At 35.8% G+C, this 16,487-nt stretch overlaps 4 protein-coding genes and 1 pseudogene across 8 annotated transcripts; 2 read left to right on the top strand and 3 right to left on the bottom strand.

The window, feature by feature from the left end:
• The window catches only part of LOC104699235, a 3,762-nt pseudogene extending 1,969 nt beyond the window's left edge, over positions 1-1,793 (top strand).
• LOC104792245 (P30 adhesin-like) lies at positions 2,051-2,692 on the bottom strand. Its single transcript, XM_010518351.2, has one exon. The coding sequence runs from the start codon at positions 2,599-2,601 to the stop codon at positions 2,254-2,256; it is 348 nt and encodes a 115-aa protein (XP_010516653.1). The 5' UTR covers positions 2,602-2,692; the 3' UTR covers positions 2,051-2,253.
• Positions 3,459-5,256, bottom strand: LOC104792244 (protein EMBRYO SAC DEVELOPMENT ARREST 3, chloroplastic-like). Of its 3 annotated transcripts, none has more exons than XM_010518350.2 (5): positions 5,022-5,256; positions 4,465-4,633; positions 4,195-4,287; positions 3,969-4,103; positions 3,459-3,823 (listed from the first exon to the last, which is right to left on the bottom strand). In XM_010518350.2, exons 1-4 carry the CDS (start codon positions 5,196-5,198, stop codon positions 3,973-3,975), a joined length of 570 nt encoding a protein of 189 aa, XP_010516652.1. In that variant the 5' UTR covers positions 5,199-5,256; the 3' UTR covers positions 3,459-3,823; positions 3,969-3,972. The 3 variants fall into 3 exon arrangements, with proteins under 3 accessions (XP_010516652.1, XP_010516651.1, XP_010516650.1); XM_010518349.2 differs by having other exon boundaries at positions 3,965-4,103; positions 4,465-4,636; positions 5,022-5,255; XM_010518348.2 differs by having other exon boundaries at positions 4,465-4,636; positions 5,022-5,249.
• Positions 6,440-9,485, top strand: LOC104792243 (putative UDP-arabinose 4-epimerase 2). Of its 3 annotated transcripts, XM_010518344.2 has the most exons (10): positions 6,440-6,634; positions 7,050-7,146; positions 7,393-7,517; positions 7,626-7,739; positions 7,834-7,941; positions 8,039-8,130; positions 8,238-8,474; positions 8,561-8,690; positions 8,769-8,913; positions 9,003-9,485. In XM_010518344.2, exons 2-10 carry the CDS (start codon positions 7,089-7,091, stop codon positions 9,245-9,247), a joined length of 1,254 nt encoding a protein of 417 aa, XP_010516646.1. In that variant the 5' UTR covers positions 6,440-6,634; positions 7,050-7,088; the 3' UTR covers positions 9,248-9,485. The 3 variants fall into 3 exon arrangements, with proteins under 3 accessions (XP_010516646.1, XP_010516647.1, XP_010516648.1); XM_010518345.2 differs by lacking the exon at positions 7,050-7,146 and having other exon boundaries at positions 6,441-6,634; XM_010518346.1 differs by lacking the exon at positions 6,440-6,634 and having other exon boundaries at positions 7,074-7,146; positions 7,388-7,517.
• LOC104792242 (coatomer subunit epsilon-2) lies at positions 9,709-11,520 on the bottom strand. The gene is made up of 7 exons (XM_010518343.1): positions 11,272-11,520; positions 11,078-11,167; positions 10,831-10,982; positions 10,572-10,707; positions 10,326-10,481; positions 10,143-10,222; positions 9,709-9,997 (listed from the first exon to the last, which is right to left on the bottom strand). The coding sequence occupies exons 1-7, from the start codon at positions 11,443-11,445 to the stop codon at positions 9,904-9,906; spliced, it is 882 nt and encodes a 293-aa protein (XP_010516645.1). The 5' UTR covers positions 11,446-11,520; the 3' UTR covers positions 9,709-9,903.

The following is a 16,487-nucleotide window of genomic DNA, read 5'->3' as shown; positions in this document are numbered from 1 at the left end:
GTGAATTTGGCTACGCTTGACTGGTTGCCTTACGGACAGAATGCTATCGAACTTTATAGCCAAGAGACCAGGAAAACTTCTCTATCCCATGACAAGCTTCTCCTCGGAGCAGCTTCTGAAGCTGTTAAGTTCCTTTGTGAATATAAAGCTGTTAAGTCCCTTCGTGAAGTCTCACCTCTTGGGAAAGCAAAAACAATGTATTTAAGATGGAAGACGTTCTGTGGGAAGAATGGTGAACTTACTAAGGCAATTGATGAGGCTCGGTTGCGTCTAGAAGAAGGAAGAATTGAGGCTCTTGGAAATGGTTTCAGCTACCTAAAAATGGAGAAGGAGTTTGATTTGGACTGTGAAAAGGAATGCGTCTTTTGCTTAAGTGACTTGCATCTCACTGCTTCCGGCTGCACCAAGTGCTCTATAGGAGAATACACTTGCACGAAACACGCGAACGATCTTTGTTCATGTGAAAAGAGTGATCGTTTCATCCTCTATCGTTACACCGCAGATGAGTTAAGCTCATTGGCCAGAGCATTTGAAGGTTATGAATCAGATGATAATATAACATGGACTTCTAAATCCATCGAAGAATGTGGTCCGGTTATCGTTGAGGAAGAACCAGGGATCAGACGTGATTTTGATCCCAATCTTGAGTTTCAGTTCGGTTCTTCTTCTTCAGAGAGCTCTCAGAAGGAAGAATCTAGTCCGGTTACCGTTGAGGAAGAACCACATAGAATTCGTGATTTTGATGTGAATCTTGACTTTCAATTGGATGAGGAGTTGAATGCTTCTTCAGAGACCAGTGATGATGCATCCATGATGAACTTTGCTCTCTCTATCGAGCCTATAAATCTCGGTTCCTTGGTTATCAGAGATCTTTGGTATAGCAAGCATGCTATATTTCCAAAAGGTGCATGCACATCTCCCTAAACCATTTATAATAACCTAAGATAAATTTCATTAATGCATATATGCATGAGTCGAAAGAGCTTAAGTTTGTGGTACTTTATTTTGTACAGGGTTTAAGAGTCGGGTTAAGTTCTATAACGTGCTAGATCCAATGAGAATTAGCTGTTACATGTCTGAGATTGAAGAAGATGCAGGATCTAATGGTCCACTATTCAGGGTAAGAGCCCTTCAATTCTTATTGGTTTGTGTTAGGCTTGGAATTTGCCTTACATTATATTGTGTGTTGGTTAATAACGTTTCAGGTTACTTTGGAAGGGTCTCAAGAAGAGACCTTCTGTAATGTCTCAGCTCAGAAATGCTGGGAAATGGTGTTGAAGAGGGTTAACAAAGAGAGAACAGAACGCAGCAGCCAAGGACAAATGTTCAAACATTGGAAAACATCGACGGGCTACAAATGTTCGGTTTCCGCTCTGAGTTTGTAATTCAGGTAAAATTTTAACTAATCGAATCGACTTTTAGGGTCTTGTGTTTGATACCTGGTCTCTCTAACACAAGTTTATCATCTTCATCTCTCCAGGCCACTGAGGCTCTTGACCCGAACCATCGCCTAGAGGAGTATTGGAACCATAAGAATGAGAAGGATTCGTTGGAAATGAATGAATATGCCGTGATACTGAAATCCATCAAAGGAAGACCTTTTGAGTCCGACTTGAACCGTACTTGAAGAATATTTGTCAGAAGAGAGAGTGTTATGAACTTATTATGATTAAGATATTGAATAATGGGCTCAAGTGGGCCTTTACCGTTTATGGACCTAATTTCTAGTTTTATGATAAAGACTTGTTAGGATTGAGTTGTAATTATAACTATAGTTTCTTCCACCTGGGAAGGTTATCGATTATGAGTACAACAACATTGAAATGTTTCCTTCTCTCCAATTTTTCCTTTCCTTAGACTTCTTTTCATCGAGATCGAATCCTTGCATTATATTCTCTCTCTCATCTAACTGCAATATTGTAACTTTTGTTGTTCAACGTCTAAGTAGCGACCGGCCGTACCAATTCGGTTTTGTCTGGTTCAACTGTAAAATGTAACCGGACAAACCAAAGATCCGATTTAAACCAAGATCTTAATTCAGGGCTAAAACTGGTCAAACCGAAGTCTTTATTCATTAATTAGATCAACATTGTGATACAGACACGACACATACTCTATATCTTAACTAATTTTTCATAATTTATATTTATACTACTATCATCGAGTACACATGATCCTTTTCGATATTACCATGAGTTTATTTCAAACGTGATAGTTATTTACTATAACAACGGCGTTAATTAACCTATACGTTCACGAAGGTGGCGGCGTGAGGAACGGCAGGGGAGGGAAATTAAAGCCAGGGAAGCCAGGTATAGATGGCGCCGGAGGTGATGACGGCATCGGAAACGGAAACGGTAAACGTGGGATGTTTCCAGGGAATGGAGAAGGCACAAACGGCGGAAAAAGTGACGGTAACGGAGGAACGCCGCTGAATGGCAACCCGGGTGGAAAAGGCAGGTTATTCGCTTCGTCGGAAGTGGTGGCTACCCTTTCATCACTCGGCTTCTGATCGCTGAGACGACGAGCAACGGTTGCTTTCGGCGTGAGGTTGAAGATCATGATTAGGGTTAGGGCTATAGTGATGACTGAAGAAGCCATTTTTGTGTTTTTTTTTTTTTTTTTAATCTGCTTCTGTCTGTTGCAATAGCTAGCTGAGGTTTAGTGTGAGGAGTATATATAGGCCTATGGATTTTTTCATTGGTATTTTTTTTTTTCACACAAGTTAACGAAAATTTAAATTGTTTTAAAAATATTTTACCTACGTACAAAACGCAATTCAATGGTGCCAATATTTATAAAACATCGAATGTACCGAATTCGAAAATCAGTGGACTGATTTCACAATTACAAATGCATGTGCATCGCATGTTGGCTGCTGCATGCATACTTTTCCAATAAAAATAACAGTACGTTTGACATGAAAATTGGTTGAAAACAGAAGGAGAAACATGAAAATTGACTAATAATAAATATAGAGGCATGCACATGAACATGTGTCTCTCATGCAGCTTGGTTAGAGCTCATTGAATTAGTCTAATTATATCGAAACCAGCTGTATTTTTTACATTTTAACATATTCTTAACATTCACATTTCACTATCCTATTTATTGTTTTGTACATTTGTATGATTGTATCATTGTATGCTTACCGAACCCTAGCGAAATTGTTTTTTTTTTCTTTCTAAACATTGGTTTGTTTCTTGTTAAGTCCAACTAGACTTATTGTTTTTGAATATGAAATGATGGGTATGTAAGGAACATATATGGTTCTAGAAAATTTGAAGAGTGTCCAAGGCATTGTTTTGTGATGCCCATAAATATGAAGTACAAATGAGTACAAATGAGTGCGAATTGAGTGCGAATTGAGTGCGAATTGAAGAGTGTCCAAGGCATAGAGGTCCATAAATATGAAGTACAAATGAGTGCGAATTTATATGCCTAAATCCATAATTAAGTGTGCGTATTATATAATATTGATGAGGGCCATGAGGCTAAAAAGGACGGAAGAAGTAGTAACTAGTAAGGCCAAGAGACCTTATCATGCATATACACTTAACACTCACATTTTTCTTCGGCTCATACCTAAGCATTTGCTCAGGGACTCGTTTATGGTTCATGTTGGTGATCAGGGTCTGCGGGAGAAGGAAAGTTTAAGGATTATCGAATTTACAACATAAACCTAGCAACATTACAAAAACATGTTGAATTGTTCAAATTCTTCTATACTTTCCATGCTTCCTCAATGTGTAAGTTTTTTTTCCGCTGCTGTAATCATGTCTATTGACTCTGTGCTTAAAAGCAAGATTTGCAGTCACACAATCTGTGAGAAGTCCAAGAGAAGGAAGGATGAGAAACAGGAAAAACTATAGTGGTTTATGCTAGTATAGTATGTCCTCACCAAGCTTTTCATTCGTAAACGGACCAATAATCTCCATGTGAAAGTCTTAAAATGAACTCATACCTACCTGCTCATGAATCGGGAAGAAGCCGACCATTGTACATCTTTTGGAGTAGCTCGCGAGCACCAGGCCTTCTAAGAAGACCTTTGTTGTTTGGTAAACCTGTACCCAAACAGACCGGGCAAACAAGCTTACCCCGACCTGATTTGCAATAGGAGCCACCAGTTAATCAGGGAAATCCATTGTCCCAAGCGTCACCAAACTAAAGAAATAGTAGGAAAGAGATACAAACCGTAACAATTTGGACATTCAGTGAACTCATACACATCTTTGGCACGTTTCCGGTTGAGAGCTTTCCATTTTCCTGTACCACCACACATATCACCTAATATCATAAGAAAATACAGTTAAAACCATATGGGCATGATGGCATCAGTAGTAAGCTCATGAGGTACATCAAATGGAAACACAGAGAACATTAAAACATAGCAAGGTGCTCGCTCAATATGACCTTTAATATAGCAAGGTGCTCAATATGAAAACAAAGAAGAGTGAGACTCACAAAGAACAGCACCACTGCCCTGACAGTTACGGCAAGAACCTCCTGGTTTCTTGTCTAAAGCAGCTGCACTTTCCACAGAGACAAAGGTATAAGCATTGCTAATTAAAGCTGCGGATCCGCACACACATGCCGTCATCCACTGTCTCCGTGACACCGATTTCTGATCACCCAGCTGCAGCCAAGAACACAAAGCCAAGTCAAGTCTCCACTTCAATTTTTAAATTCAATACTAGAAATTAAGACTAAGAGCTAATGGAAGCACTTCCAAACACAACTAAAAACTTGCTCAGCTCCAAATTTACAGTGAACAGTAACAAAGACACAAATTTGTAGCAGAACTAAAGACCAAGACTTGAAATTTCTTCTCTTAGGACAATACACACAATAGTAACTAGAGAATGTGACAAATCAAGTAGCTGTGTATAAAGTAAGTCACCAAATTAAAACCATCACAGAGTCGAAACGATCATTTGAATTTTAATTTTTGCAGCTGGTACAAATCTCCTAAACCCTAACTCGGAATATTGCACGAAGAAAGGCCAAGTTAGATCATTAACCTGGGTTTTGTTGGAAGTCTCCGAGGAAGAATCTGAATTGTCCGAATCGAAGGTCTGATTCCCCGGGCATGATTTCGCAAGAACACGGACTCGGTTCCGGTTTGGTGCAGCTGGAGAAGGTGTATGGAGACGCGACGAAGGGAGTGCGAAGAAGAGATGAGACGATGATGCCGCCATTTTTTTTTTTTTTTTTTTTCAGTCTGCGGTCATAATTTTACTGGCGAACCAGAGAGACACCCAAAACCATCTAAAGGATGTTTCAGATATTTTCGTTTTGTTGCACCTACTTTAATAATTTTTACAGATTGGTACTTTTCAATCTCAAAATTTCTAACTATTTTCATTTTGAACCAATAAAAAAACGCAGAGATGTTTTAAAAGGCCTAGTCCCGTTAGGCCTGCTCCATAACAGACCTGAAGAGTTTAAGGTTTAAGTTTAAATTTGCTGTTTCATAAAGAATTTTTTTTTTTTACACATTTTTATTTGATTTACTTTTTTATATCACATTTTTAATAGAACACAAATATGGTTGTTCACTTCACTTCATTTTTAATAAATATGGTCTTTTTAACTTGCTAGTATAATTCAATTTTTAAATATGAAATTAGTTTAATAGTAAATGAATGGAATGTAGATGTATATGATAAAGAATCGAAATATATAGAGGGAGGAATATATGGTCTCGAGATCTAACAAGTCAATGTGCATGGGTACTACTGTCGGTTGCTTTGCTTGTTCAAAGATGTAGTTGCAAACTTGTCTAAATGCAATGAAGTCAATTATTTTTCCATATTAAAAGTTCCACTATTTTATATTAAACAAAAAACAGTTATCAGTTTGTATATTTTTGAGATAAATATATTAACTACGAAATAAAACTACAGTGATGTCCTTTTGAATTTGGATTTTCTAATTTTTTCATGCAATTCACCTAGAATCATTAATAGTTATGCTTACAATATAAAATAAGTACAAATTAGTATAACTATAATAAATCTATAACACTCAGTTTTGGAAAATGTTTCAAAAGTTCTGATTAAACATAATTTCTCATTTTATACTACAATCACTTCAAATATTTTATAATTTATTGAATAAAAGTACTTCACATGCAACGATACTAACAGCCACCTATATTTGTTTTTCATATCAATATATCATTATAGTAACAATTTCGATAAATTTGTACATAGTAATAATGGTGTTTTGTCAAGAGGTCGTAAAGTTTTGGCCATGAAGTGAAAGACACGTAGTAGAGTCTTTTTACCGACATGTCAGCAGAGAGTTCGTCGAGGACGCACAGATGCTGGGGCTCCCTCGTTCCAATCACCGCGTCCCCTTAATAATATCTGTTGCAATCTCATTCGCTGCTTCTTTTTATATAAACAAACAACACCTCATTTAATAAAGTTTTATCATTTACTTGCAAACTTTATAGCTCTTCGCTCTCTCTCTCTCAGTCTTTCACCGTCAAGACCGCTCTATTTGCTTTCCTTATTTATACGTTTTTCCTCTCCGTCTCTGCTTAGAATTTGAGATCGAATCTTTCTTAGTTCTTACTATTGAAGAGAACCCACGAGAAAATTTTGAGTCTTTATCACTCCTCTATCAGGTTCGTCTCTCTCTCTCTCTCTCTCTCTCTCTCGCTCTGATATTGATATTAATGTCGTTTTTAAGCTTTCTTGTTCTTCCGTTTCTGCTTCTTGATCAAGTCCAGTTTCTACAACATTTTTTGCTTTCTAGCTAGAGTTTTCATCTGTTTTCCTGATCATCAGGCTACAATGTTGGCCTTTTTTTGTTTTTGTGAAATTCTGTGTCGGTGTGATTATATGCATATGTAGACTAGTAGTAGTAGTAGTTTTTTTATATATATCTAATTATCCTTTCATTTTTCTGAAAGACCTACCAACCCATTTTGGAGTTACTTCGTATTCCCAAAGTTATTTAAAAGACATATAATTAAGCAGAATACTGAGGTTTTTGCAGATGTGAATTTTTAAAACATTCGAGTTGTTAATCTCTTGCAGCTGAAACTGAACACTAAGCTGTGTACTTTAAGAATCAAAATGCTGAATCTTGGCAGAGCAAGAATCGGGAGGCAGAACAGATCTATGCCTTTTGAAAGTACTCATCTATAATAGAACTCTGATTTTTCACATCTTTTTAGGCCTTCTTTTTTTTTTTTGGTAAGGTCTTTTTAGGCCTTCTTGTCTATAAGTAGTTGACATCAGTGGTTGGTAAGTTGGTACAGAGGTTCCAGGTTTTTTGGAGTTTGTTAGCTCCAGTTCAAAGTCAAAAGCTTTTTTTGTTTTGTTTGTGCTTCTAATTTGGATTCAAAATTCACACGTGTTGGTGATGTTTGGAGTGTAGGATTGGATTTTGCAGACCCAAAGAAGAACAACAATTACATGGGGAAGATTCTTATGGCCATGACACTTACAGCAATGTGCATTCTCTTGCTTAAGCAATCCCCAACCTTCAATACCCCAAGCGTGGTACATTACTTCCTATAATGTTATTAACTTGTTATTGATATACCCTTTCTCATTGTTGAAGTAATAATGTTTTGAGTGGTTGTTATGATGTTTTCATTCATCTTTCAGTTCTCTCAACATGAACCAGGAGTTACCCATGTTCTAGTCACTGGTGGTGCTGGATATATCGGCTCACATGCAGCTTTACGCCTTCTTAAAGATTCATACCGAGTCACCATTGTGGTAGAAATGCATCTTCATTGCCTTACATTACATAGCTTCATGCTTCTTGTGTTGTATCCAAGTAAAAAAGTAAATCTTTTTATGTTTTTGGCAGGACAATCTATCTCGAGGGAACCTCGCTGCAGTCAAGATACTGCAACAACTGTTTCCAGAACCTGGAAGGCTCCAATTCATTTATGCTGATCTTGGAGATGCAAATGCGGTATGATCCTTCATTGTGGTTTTACATATAAGACCCCTAATAAAACAACTGGCAAACTTTTTTTTTTGTGTGTTTTTTAAGGAAGAAATGTTTTCAGGTTAACAAAATATTTTCTGAAAACGCATTTGACGCTGTGATGCATTTCGCCGCTGTTGCTTATGTTGGAGAGAGCACAGAGTTTCCTCTCAAGTGAGCTTGATCCTTCTCAAGAAAGATTTGACCTTCACTGTCAAATTTGTTGTGAATCATATATGTATATATAGTAGCTAAGTAGCTTGATGTTATGTCATTTGCAGGTATTATCACAATATCACATCAAACACGTTGGTAGTTTTAGAGACGATGGCTGCTCACGGTGTGAAGACTTTGATATATTCAAGCACATGTGCTACGTATGGAGAGCCTGAGAAGATGCCAATAACAGAGGAAACTCCTCAGGTCCCAATCAATCCTTATGGAAAGGCTAAGAAGATGGCAGAAGATATCATCTTGGATTTTTCCAAAAATTCCAATATGGCCGTTATGATCCTGAGGTTTGTTAGTTAATTCTTTTGTTATGTGTGTGTGTTTAGGGCTCTGTTTTTGTTTTCTCCTCCCCTGAAGTTTAAGTTTTTTTCAGATATTTCAATGTGATTGGGTCTGATCCTGAAGGAAGACTGGGTGAAGCTCCAAGACCTGAACTCAGAGAGCATGGACGTATCTCTGGTGCTTGCTTTGATGCTGCCCGAGGCATCATTCCCGGGCTGCAGGTGATTGTCACGCTCTTTGCTATGTGTCATCATTACAAAAGATCTTTGTAGATGTTTATTTGGTTTTTTTATCTGCAGATTAAAGGAACAGACTACAAGACTGTGGATGGGACTTGCGTACGTGATTACATCGATGTCACGGACTTGGTTGATGCCCATGTAAAAGCTCTTGAAAAGGCCAAACCCCGCAAAGTTGGGATCTTCAATGTTGGTACTGGGAAAGGTATAAAAAAATCGATTGTAGGCAAAAAAATTTGGGAAGTGAAGTGAATAAATATATAGACAAATGTGATATTATTGTTGTGCAAGCAGGTAGCTCAGTGAAGGAGTTTGTGGAAGCTTGTAAAAAGGCGACAGGGGTTGATATAAAAGTTGATTACTTGGAAAGACGGGCAGGAGATTACGCAGAGGTTTACAGTGATCCAAGCAAGATCAAAGAAGAGCTGAATTGGACAGCCAAGCACACGAATCTTCATGAGAGTTTGGAGACGGCATGGAGATGGCAAAAGCTTCATCGCAACGGCTATGGATCGTCTCCCTTGGTTTCTGAATACTGACCTTTCTGCATTTTCTTGTGATAATTTACTCTTCAAGGACTCCTTCACCTAGTAGATGATAGCTATAGAGATTCTTAGAGTCTTGATTATAGATGGTAGTAAAAGTAGTAGAAGATTATGAGTACTAGTTTATTATTAGCTATTTTGTATGCATAACCATATATAGAGATTATATATGAGATTATTGATTAATCAAATAAAATCTATATCAATCACATATTTTATTGTGATTGAGATTTTTAAAAATCTTGGTTCTTGGTGGAGAAGTGAAAAACAGTGGTTGCAAATTTTAAGTTTTCTTGCCAAGTGAGAAGCTTTTGTGTTGTTTTGGTATATTTAGTTTGGATTCAAATTATCGATTCCTCAGATGGTGAGATTGGCCGTGGACGTGAATCCCCTCAAGGCTTTGGTTTGGTTACACATCTGGATCAGTTAACTTCGAAAGTAAATGACAAACAAAATTGACAGTGCGAGAAGTGGAAGTTTTATATTAGACGTAATGAGATAGTAACTGTAACATATCCACTGGCAAAATCTGTTTAATACACTAATCATGAAAAGAATAGACAGTATGGTTGTTTGGTTACTCTAATAGAGAATGCGGTACAGCAAACCGATCCTGCACAACTCTTTTAGCTTCAACCATGGAAGAGTCTTCAGGCAACTGATTGAACAGCACTCTCAAAGTTGTCTTCGGCTGATGATACACGCTTCACAAGTACGTGTTCGGGGTGTGAAAGTTTCAGCTGGCTGCAAAAAGGTTTGGGAATACAAATGGACTCAACTAATGCGACTACCCAATATTTTTATAAGAACCAAGGATACCATAACTCTCAAATAAATTTTAGCGAGTTCTAAAAGACGCCTTATACTCGAGCTGATGATGAAAATTTACCTTAGATAGCGTGAAGATGATTTCCCGACATGAAGACTGCAGACAACAAGGTTTGCAAGAGTTTCTGGGTCTTTAGCATCCTGCAATCACCACAACTCGTATAAACACTTGCCAACACACAGAAAAGCCAAGATATAACATATAAGTGCAGTGAAGAAGGTATGCAAGTCTGATTATAGTTACCTTGTTTAGTGCTTCAAGCAGTAGCGTTTCAGCTTCATCAAAGTTCCCGAATTGCATACAGCAAACAGCTTTGCCATTCAAGATCAAGCATGTCATCGGGTACTTCTCCGTGAAATCCTCGAAAATGAGATAAGCTTCCTGTATCTTCGAACCCCCCCTAAAATCATCATAAATCGTATCAGTACAAGAAGTTTAAAATTTATGCGAAATAAGCCCAACAAAAACGATCAAAACTTCGCATTATACCACTGCCAGGTTCAACCACGCACTAGCAAGTTGAGTGAGACAGTGGTCTTCATCAATCTGTTGCATCACTCTAAGCTGCTTCTCAGCATACTCTAATCTATGCATCTTAATGAATATCTGAACATTCAAGGCATACCTAGAAACAAAGCAGCAACAAACAAACAAACAAACAATCAAAGAGCATGTAAACACAACAACCACTCTCACCAGACCAGAATATAATCACAATCCACCAAAGAATTTCGAAAAAAAATCTTACAAATCCATAGTTCCTCCAGCATGAGTATGCTTCAAAGCTTCATTATAATCTTCCTCATGCATGAATATAATACCAGCAATCAACCTCAATGTATCACTGTTTCCTATTGTTGAATCTGCTAACCATTCTCTCAAACTCGAAATTGTTGATTCCTGAACCAACAAGAACAACCGTTCCATATCAGGATTCGAATCTCTTTGACAATTTCTACTACTATATAACATGTACAAATCAAAAGCTGAGTTACCTTATTTTCAGGACTCGATAGATACATAGCGAGGAGTTTGACTGCTTGTAGAGGCGTAGCGGCTGATTCATCGATCTCATTGATGACAAGCTTTTTTACAGCACCAAAAAATTTCAAAGAACAGATTCAAACAAAACGAAATCGAATCCGCAGAAGAAGTCAATGTTATCGAGGAGGTGAATCAATGGAGAAACCTGATAGCTACCGAGAGCGATGTATGAGCGGAAGACGAAGCAATCGCGTTCGACGGCATCTTCCGGAGAGAGGTTAGGGATCTCACTTTTGTTGATCGCTGTTTGATAAGCTCCTAAATAGAAATTGTTTCTTAGGTTGAAGAGGTGGTCTGGTCCTGCTCCCATGGCTGCCATTGCTTCTTCTTCCTGAAGGTCTCACAGATTCGAGTCTAATACCACCAAACGAACAAAAACACACCGAAGTAAACGGGTTAATAACATTTAACCCCTTAAACTACAACGCTTATGCATCAGAGCCCCCTGTTCTTTTAATTTGTACAATCGACACCATGAATCTGATTTGGGCCTCATGTGGTAAAATAACGAAGTACAAGTTCTTTAATTTATGGGCTTATATTTTGCGTTACGAGCTATGATCTGTTTGTTAGACCAGTCAGATACTTAAAACAAAATTATAGCAAATAGCTAAAGTTTACGTAATTCAAATTAAAATAATCATGTTTATGAATTATGATACATAATAAGAGGATGACTATTGTTTTTTCTATGAACTTTGGGAGCACTTAAAGGGAATGGTACGATTTTACGTAAAGTCAATATCCATTTTACATGTGCAAAGTAGTACGTACACGTGCTACACAACCCAATAACATTAGTCAATTACTCTAATGTTGAATCAATTTGTACTGGTGACCATCTTGCAATTCTCAATGTAATGGTTTTTAGCTGTACTAGAATAGTCATAGAATATGTGTTACGCTCGTCATAGACATAACTTACTAGTTACTTACACGCACCTTTTAAATGTAAAATCTATCTACTTGGTGGAATAAGCAAGCACCTTCAGTTTGGTTCTTATTATCATGCAAAATTTTCGTGATTAATTATTGTTTTATGTTTTTTGTCCACTTTTATAATACAATACTAGTTTGCGATTTGAAATCCCTAATCCAAAGAAGACCTGCTCATGACGTGTTCTGCCAATCCATATATACATATGTTTCAAGTGCTTGTTTAAAATATTGATTGTATCTAAACATACGTTTCTAATCTAAAACACATGTTTCGTGGTTACCAATCAAAATATATGTTCATCTATTAACTTTTTTTTAATACTAGTATTGGTATTGGATAATAGATATTATTACTATTATCATTATTGAATCCGTTCATCAACATGCGTCACCGTAGAACGAGGGAGGCATGACTTATTTTGCCCTTTTGCACCGTCTGGTCTAATTATTGTGATATAAACAATGTATAAGTCCATGTCGTTTCATATAAAAATGAATCTGTGTGCCATTAGAGACGAGGCCTGCTTCATATCATATGGGTCGTGCTTGTTTTTNACATATGTTTCAAGTGCTTGTTTAAAATATTGATTGTATCTAAACATACGTTTCTATTCTAAAACACATGTTTCGTGGTTACCAATCAAAATATATGTTTATCTTTCTTTGAAAAAAAACTTGTATTGGTATTGGATAATAGATATTATTACTATTATCATTATTGAATCCGTTCATCAACATGCGTCACCGTAGAACGAGGGAGGCATGACTTATTTTGCCCTTTTGCACCGTCTGGTCTAATTATTGTGATATAAACAATGTATAAGTCCATGTCGTTTCATATAAAAATGAATCTGTGTGCCATTAGAGACGAGGCCTGCTTCATATCATATGGGTCGTGCTTGTTTTTTTCTTTTTCTTTTTTCTTTATCTCATTTGATAAAATATCTAAAGAAACGATAGGGCCGGGAAGTGAGAACTACAGTCTACACGTATATTTTAACGTTGAACAAAGATATATTTAACTTCCATTTTGTTCAAAATGTTTAGCACAAAAAAATAAAACACAGAGACTATACATATAAAGGAATCAATTGCAAATAGAAACATATGTCTAATTTTTTTCTTTAAAAAACTTTAATCTTGTTTTTTTGTGGGTATGAATCATTATTTTCATCCGAATGGAATGAATCACCAATTGAAGCAGTGGTATATATTGTGCGGTTTTTTTTAACAACAAGCTTGTGCAGTTGAAGACAGCTTCAACTTTCAGTCCACACTTATAAACTTGATCCAACTCCAAAACTTCCAAGTTCCAACGAAAGTGAAATCTGTCGTAATTCATGAATATGTGTGTATATGTATATTAATAGGTCGATTTTGTAACTGTTTAATATGAGCAAATTGAATCGATATATAAATTTGATAATGTAAATAAAATAAAAGGAAAACAAAAATGATAAATAATATGGGATAAAAGATAGTAGTGATGAGGTTGTAATGTACGAACGTGGATCTAAGTGTCTGTCATGAAGCCGACCATTTTTTTTTTACATTCCAAAACTAGGTATTTTGATAGTGTTTGTGATTTTTTTTTATAAAGAAATGAAATTTTAATTGTTTTTGTGGGGGTTCATTTCCTCTTTGGAACAGGTAAATTTTATTTTCTATGAAACATCTTACATGACGAAAGGTGTGGTTATTTTATGTTACAATTGTTCTCGGTAGTTATATATACTGTGACAAAAAGTAACGAGTGCGAAAGATTTATATATGTATATATATATATTTTTCTGAAAAGAATCGACCATATGAAACATTTCATTCATCATTCTTTTATTAGAATGAATGGAAAAAGTTAGAATTTATTTTTAACAACATATAGACCATATGATTTGATTTTGGTAGTATCACTGTGATATATGAATTTGGTAAGAACACAACGAGTACAATAGATAGACTAGTACATTACACATTTACATGTTTTGATCAAGAGGGAGCTATATATTAAATGTGTGGGATTAGCACATATAATATTTATTTGCACAATGGTTAACTTATATTATATCTCAAGCCGTTAAGAAATGGGTTATTTTAATTTGACCAATAATATTCTGGCAGCTATAAGCTACTCCGAAACTCTTGTATTTAATTTAATCAACACACAAAAATGTTTGTTGTTAACCAGCTAGTTGACAAAAAAAAATAACCAAGTAGGTGTCTAGGTGAGTTACAATATTTTATATAGTGCGAGTATATCAATAATAATTGTGAATGAGATTATAAATATACAAACAAATTAATTAAAGTCCAACATGCATAAAAACACATGCTAATACCATGTGAGGAATTTATTACCCATGATACAACTTTCATTCTTGAGTTTATTTAGTCGGCACCATACAAAGATATATATGTTTTCAAGAAATTTGGTGTAAATAGTATCTAACCAATGGATCTTTGAATCCTTTGCTACCTCTGTACTTGGCTTTCTTTGAATAAATGAAAACAAGTGTTTGTCCAAAAAAGAATATCTAAACAATGAAAATAGTAAGTAGTATAGAAATATATAGTTGGCGACAAAATGGCAAATCTAGAATGAGATAACTGCAAACGTATAATTAGTTGGCACCAATACTAAATCAATCTACATCCATAAGCCAACTGAGAATTGTTTTTCGTTTTCAAAGAAACCAACTCAGATTTGGAAATTGGATTAATTATAAATTATAGAATATTTGTTCGTATATTACGAAGAGTCGTTATTTTGCCAGTCTTGGCCACTTACATTACATCAAATGTCTTTTATAATGTAAAACAATTCTATGTATTTTGTTTGATGAGATTGTTTGGTTATATGCCTAAACAGTGCGAAGAGGACGAGTTTGGAAAAGTGTTATTATATTCACAAACAAAACAAAACAAGATCATTTCTTTACATATATATTAACACTTGTTAAAATTGTACTAATAAGTAGTATAAGAATTCTTTTGTCATATACGATTCTGACAGGAAACGAATTCCTCGTCATATCTTTCGTCTTTCCCGGTGTAATTATATGCAAGCTAATGATTTCTTCTTGATTAGTTATTAGCCCCATAATCCTCTGAAAATTTTGATTAAACAATGATTTTAGTTAGGGTGCAGGGCATATAATAGTCACTAAAATTGCAACTCCTTTTTTAGTTTTATAAGAACTAAAACTGCTTTATGCTCTTTCTTTTGTTGTTGTTACTGTAAATCACGAAATGACCTGCTAAATAACAAGTCAACCACAGTTGACTTGAATAAGGACAAAATTCAATATATAACAGTAACGAATATAACTTGTTTTGTTATGTATATAACTGGACCATAAATTAGCAGATGAAATCAATTATAAACGATCACATAACATAGTCTATCATATTTTGTCCAAAACAAAACACAGTCTATATCATAGATGGGTGGAGAAAGAAAAATAAAATAAAAATTCATATAAGTAAGTCCCATATCATTCATTTTTATAAGAATAAACAAATACAATAATACATACAGACAAACAAATTTTTTGGTACTCAAGACAACAGCAAAATGTATTTCAGAATATTTACGTGGGCTGATCATATTGGATGGAAATAAAACGGACTCCGAGAAATGCGGCTATTTGCCGATCTCTTTACTTCCCAGTCACTTGTTTTTTTCTCTCAAGTGCAGCATCTCATTATGCCCTTTCACATTATATGATAATATTTTACTAATATAGTGTACAAAAAAAGTACTACAAGACTTGGCCGTATATGTCTCGATCCTGATATTTTTGTATACATTTTAAAATTATTATCACTTCACCTCCTTAAGATATATATACTTAAATCAAATGTCATGAATTAGTTCATTTTATATATAAAAGACTACATAATCTGATCTCCCCTCTCTCTCTCTAACATGAAAAAGTTGTCGAAGATATTCTCATTCTGAAAAGTCAGCGCCCCTTTCTCGTTTCATCAACCATTTTTTGTTCTTCATCATCTTCTTTTTTCCCCAAGAAAATAATTCAACATCACTTGTCATCACTCTTTTCCGATATATCCACAAAAACTCGATCGAGAATTATAACCAAACTTATATATGTACCTGATTCCAAATCATTTTTCCTAATTACTTTTTCTTTAGGTTTTGGGATTTCTAATTCTTTTTCTGTGTATATATAATATACATAAACACGCGTCATACATACATATTATGTGCAGCGTCTTTGAGTTACTAAACATGGACAACTTCCAAGGAGACCTAACAGACGTCGTACGAGGAATTGGTTCAGGACACGTGTCATCTCCTGGGCCACCGGAAGGTCCAACTCCGAGCAGCATGTCTCGCCCGCCAACGTCAGATCTCCACGTAGAGTTCCCCACCGCCGCTGCTTCTGTCAGCTGTCTCACAAA

This window comes from Camelina sativa, chromosome 6, assembly GCF_000633955.1.
Source record: "Camelina sativa cultivar DH55 chromosome 6, Cs, whole genome shotgun sequence".
In the NCBI taxonomy this organism is placed as follows: Eukaryota; Viridiplantae; Streptophyta; class Magnoliopsida; order Brassicales; family Brassicaceae; genus Camelina; species Camelina sativa.
This window is presented reverse-complemented; position numbering and strand designations above follow the sequence as displayed.

Excerpts from the sequence above, each read along its gene's own strand:
- LOC104792243 (XM_010518344.2), top strand. The coding sequence starts at position 7,089 with ATGCTGAATCTTGGCAGAGCAAGAATCGGGAGGCAGAACAGATCTATG. Across the intron at positions 7,942-8,038 it reads ATCTTGGAGATGCAAATGCG|GTTAACAAAATATTTTCTGA; the intron begins GTATGATCCTTC and ends AAATGTTTTCAG. Across the intron at positions 8,475-8,560 it reads ATGGCCGTTATGATCCTGAG|ATATTTCAATGTGATTGGGT; the intron begins GTTTGTTAGTTA and ends AGTTTTTTTCAG.
- LOC104792242 (XM_010518343.1), bottom strand. The coding sequence starts at position 11,445 with ATGGCAGCCATGGGAGCAGGACCAGACCACCTCTTCAACCTAAGAAAC. Across the intron at positions 11,168-11,271 it reads TCGCTCTCGGTAGCTATCAG|CTTGTCATCAATGAGATCGA; the intron begins GTTTCTCCATTG and ends GCTGTAAAAAAG. Across the intron at positions 10,708-10,830 it reads GCTGGAGGAACTATGGATTT|GTATGCCTTGAATGTTCAGA; the intron begins GTAAGATTTTTT and ends CTTTGTTTCTAG.
- LOC104792245 (XM_010518351.2), bottom strand. The coding sequence starts at position 2,601 with ATGGCTTCTTCAGTCATCACTATAGCCCTAACCCTAATCATGATCTTC.
- LOC104792244 (XM_010518349.2), bottom strand. The coding sequence starts at position 5,198 with ATGGCGGCATCATCGTCTCATCTCTTCTTCGCACTCCCTTCGTCGCGT. Across the intron at positions 4,637-5,021 it reads AGACTTCCAACAAAACCCAG|CTGGGTGATCAGAAATCGGT; the intron begins GTTAATGATCTA and ends TCTTGGCTGCAG. Across the intron at positions 4,104-4,194 it reads TGAATGTCCAAATTGTTACG|GTCGGGGTAAGCTTGTTTGC; the intron begins GTTTGTATCTCT and ends ATTGCAAATCAG.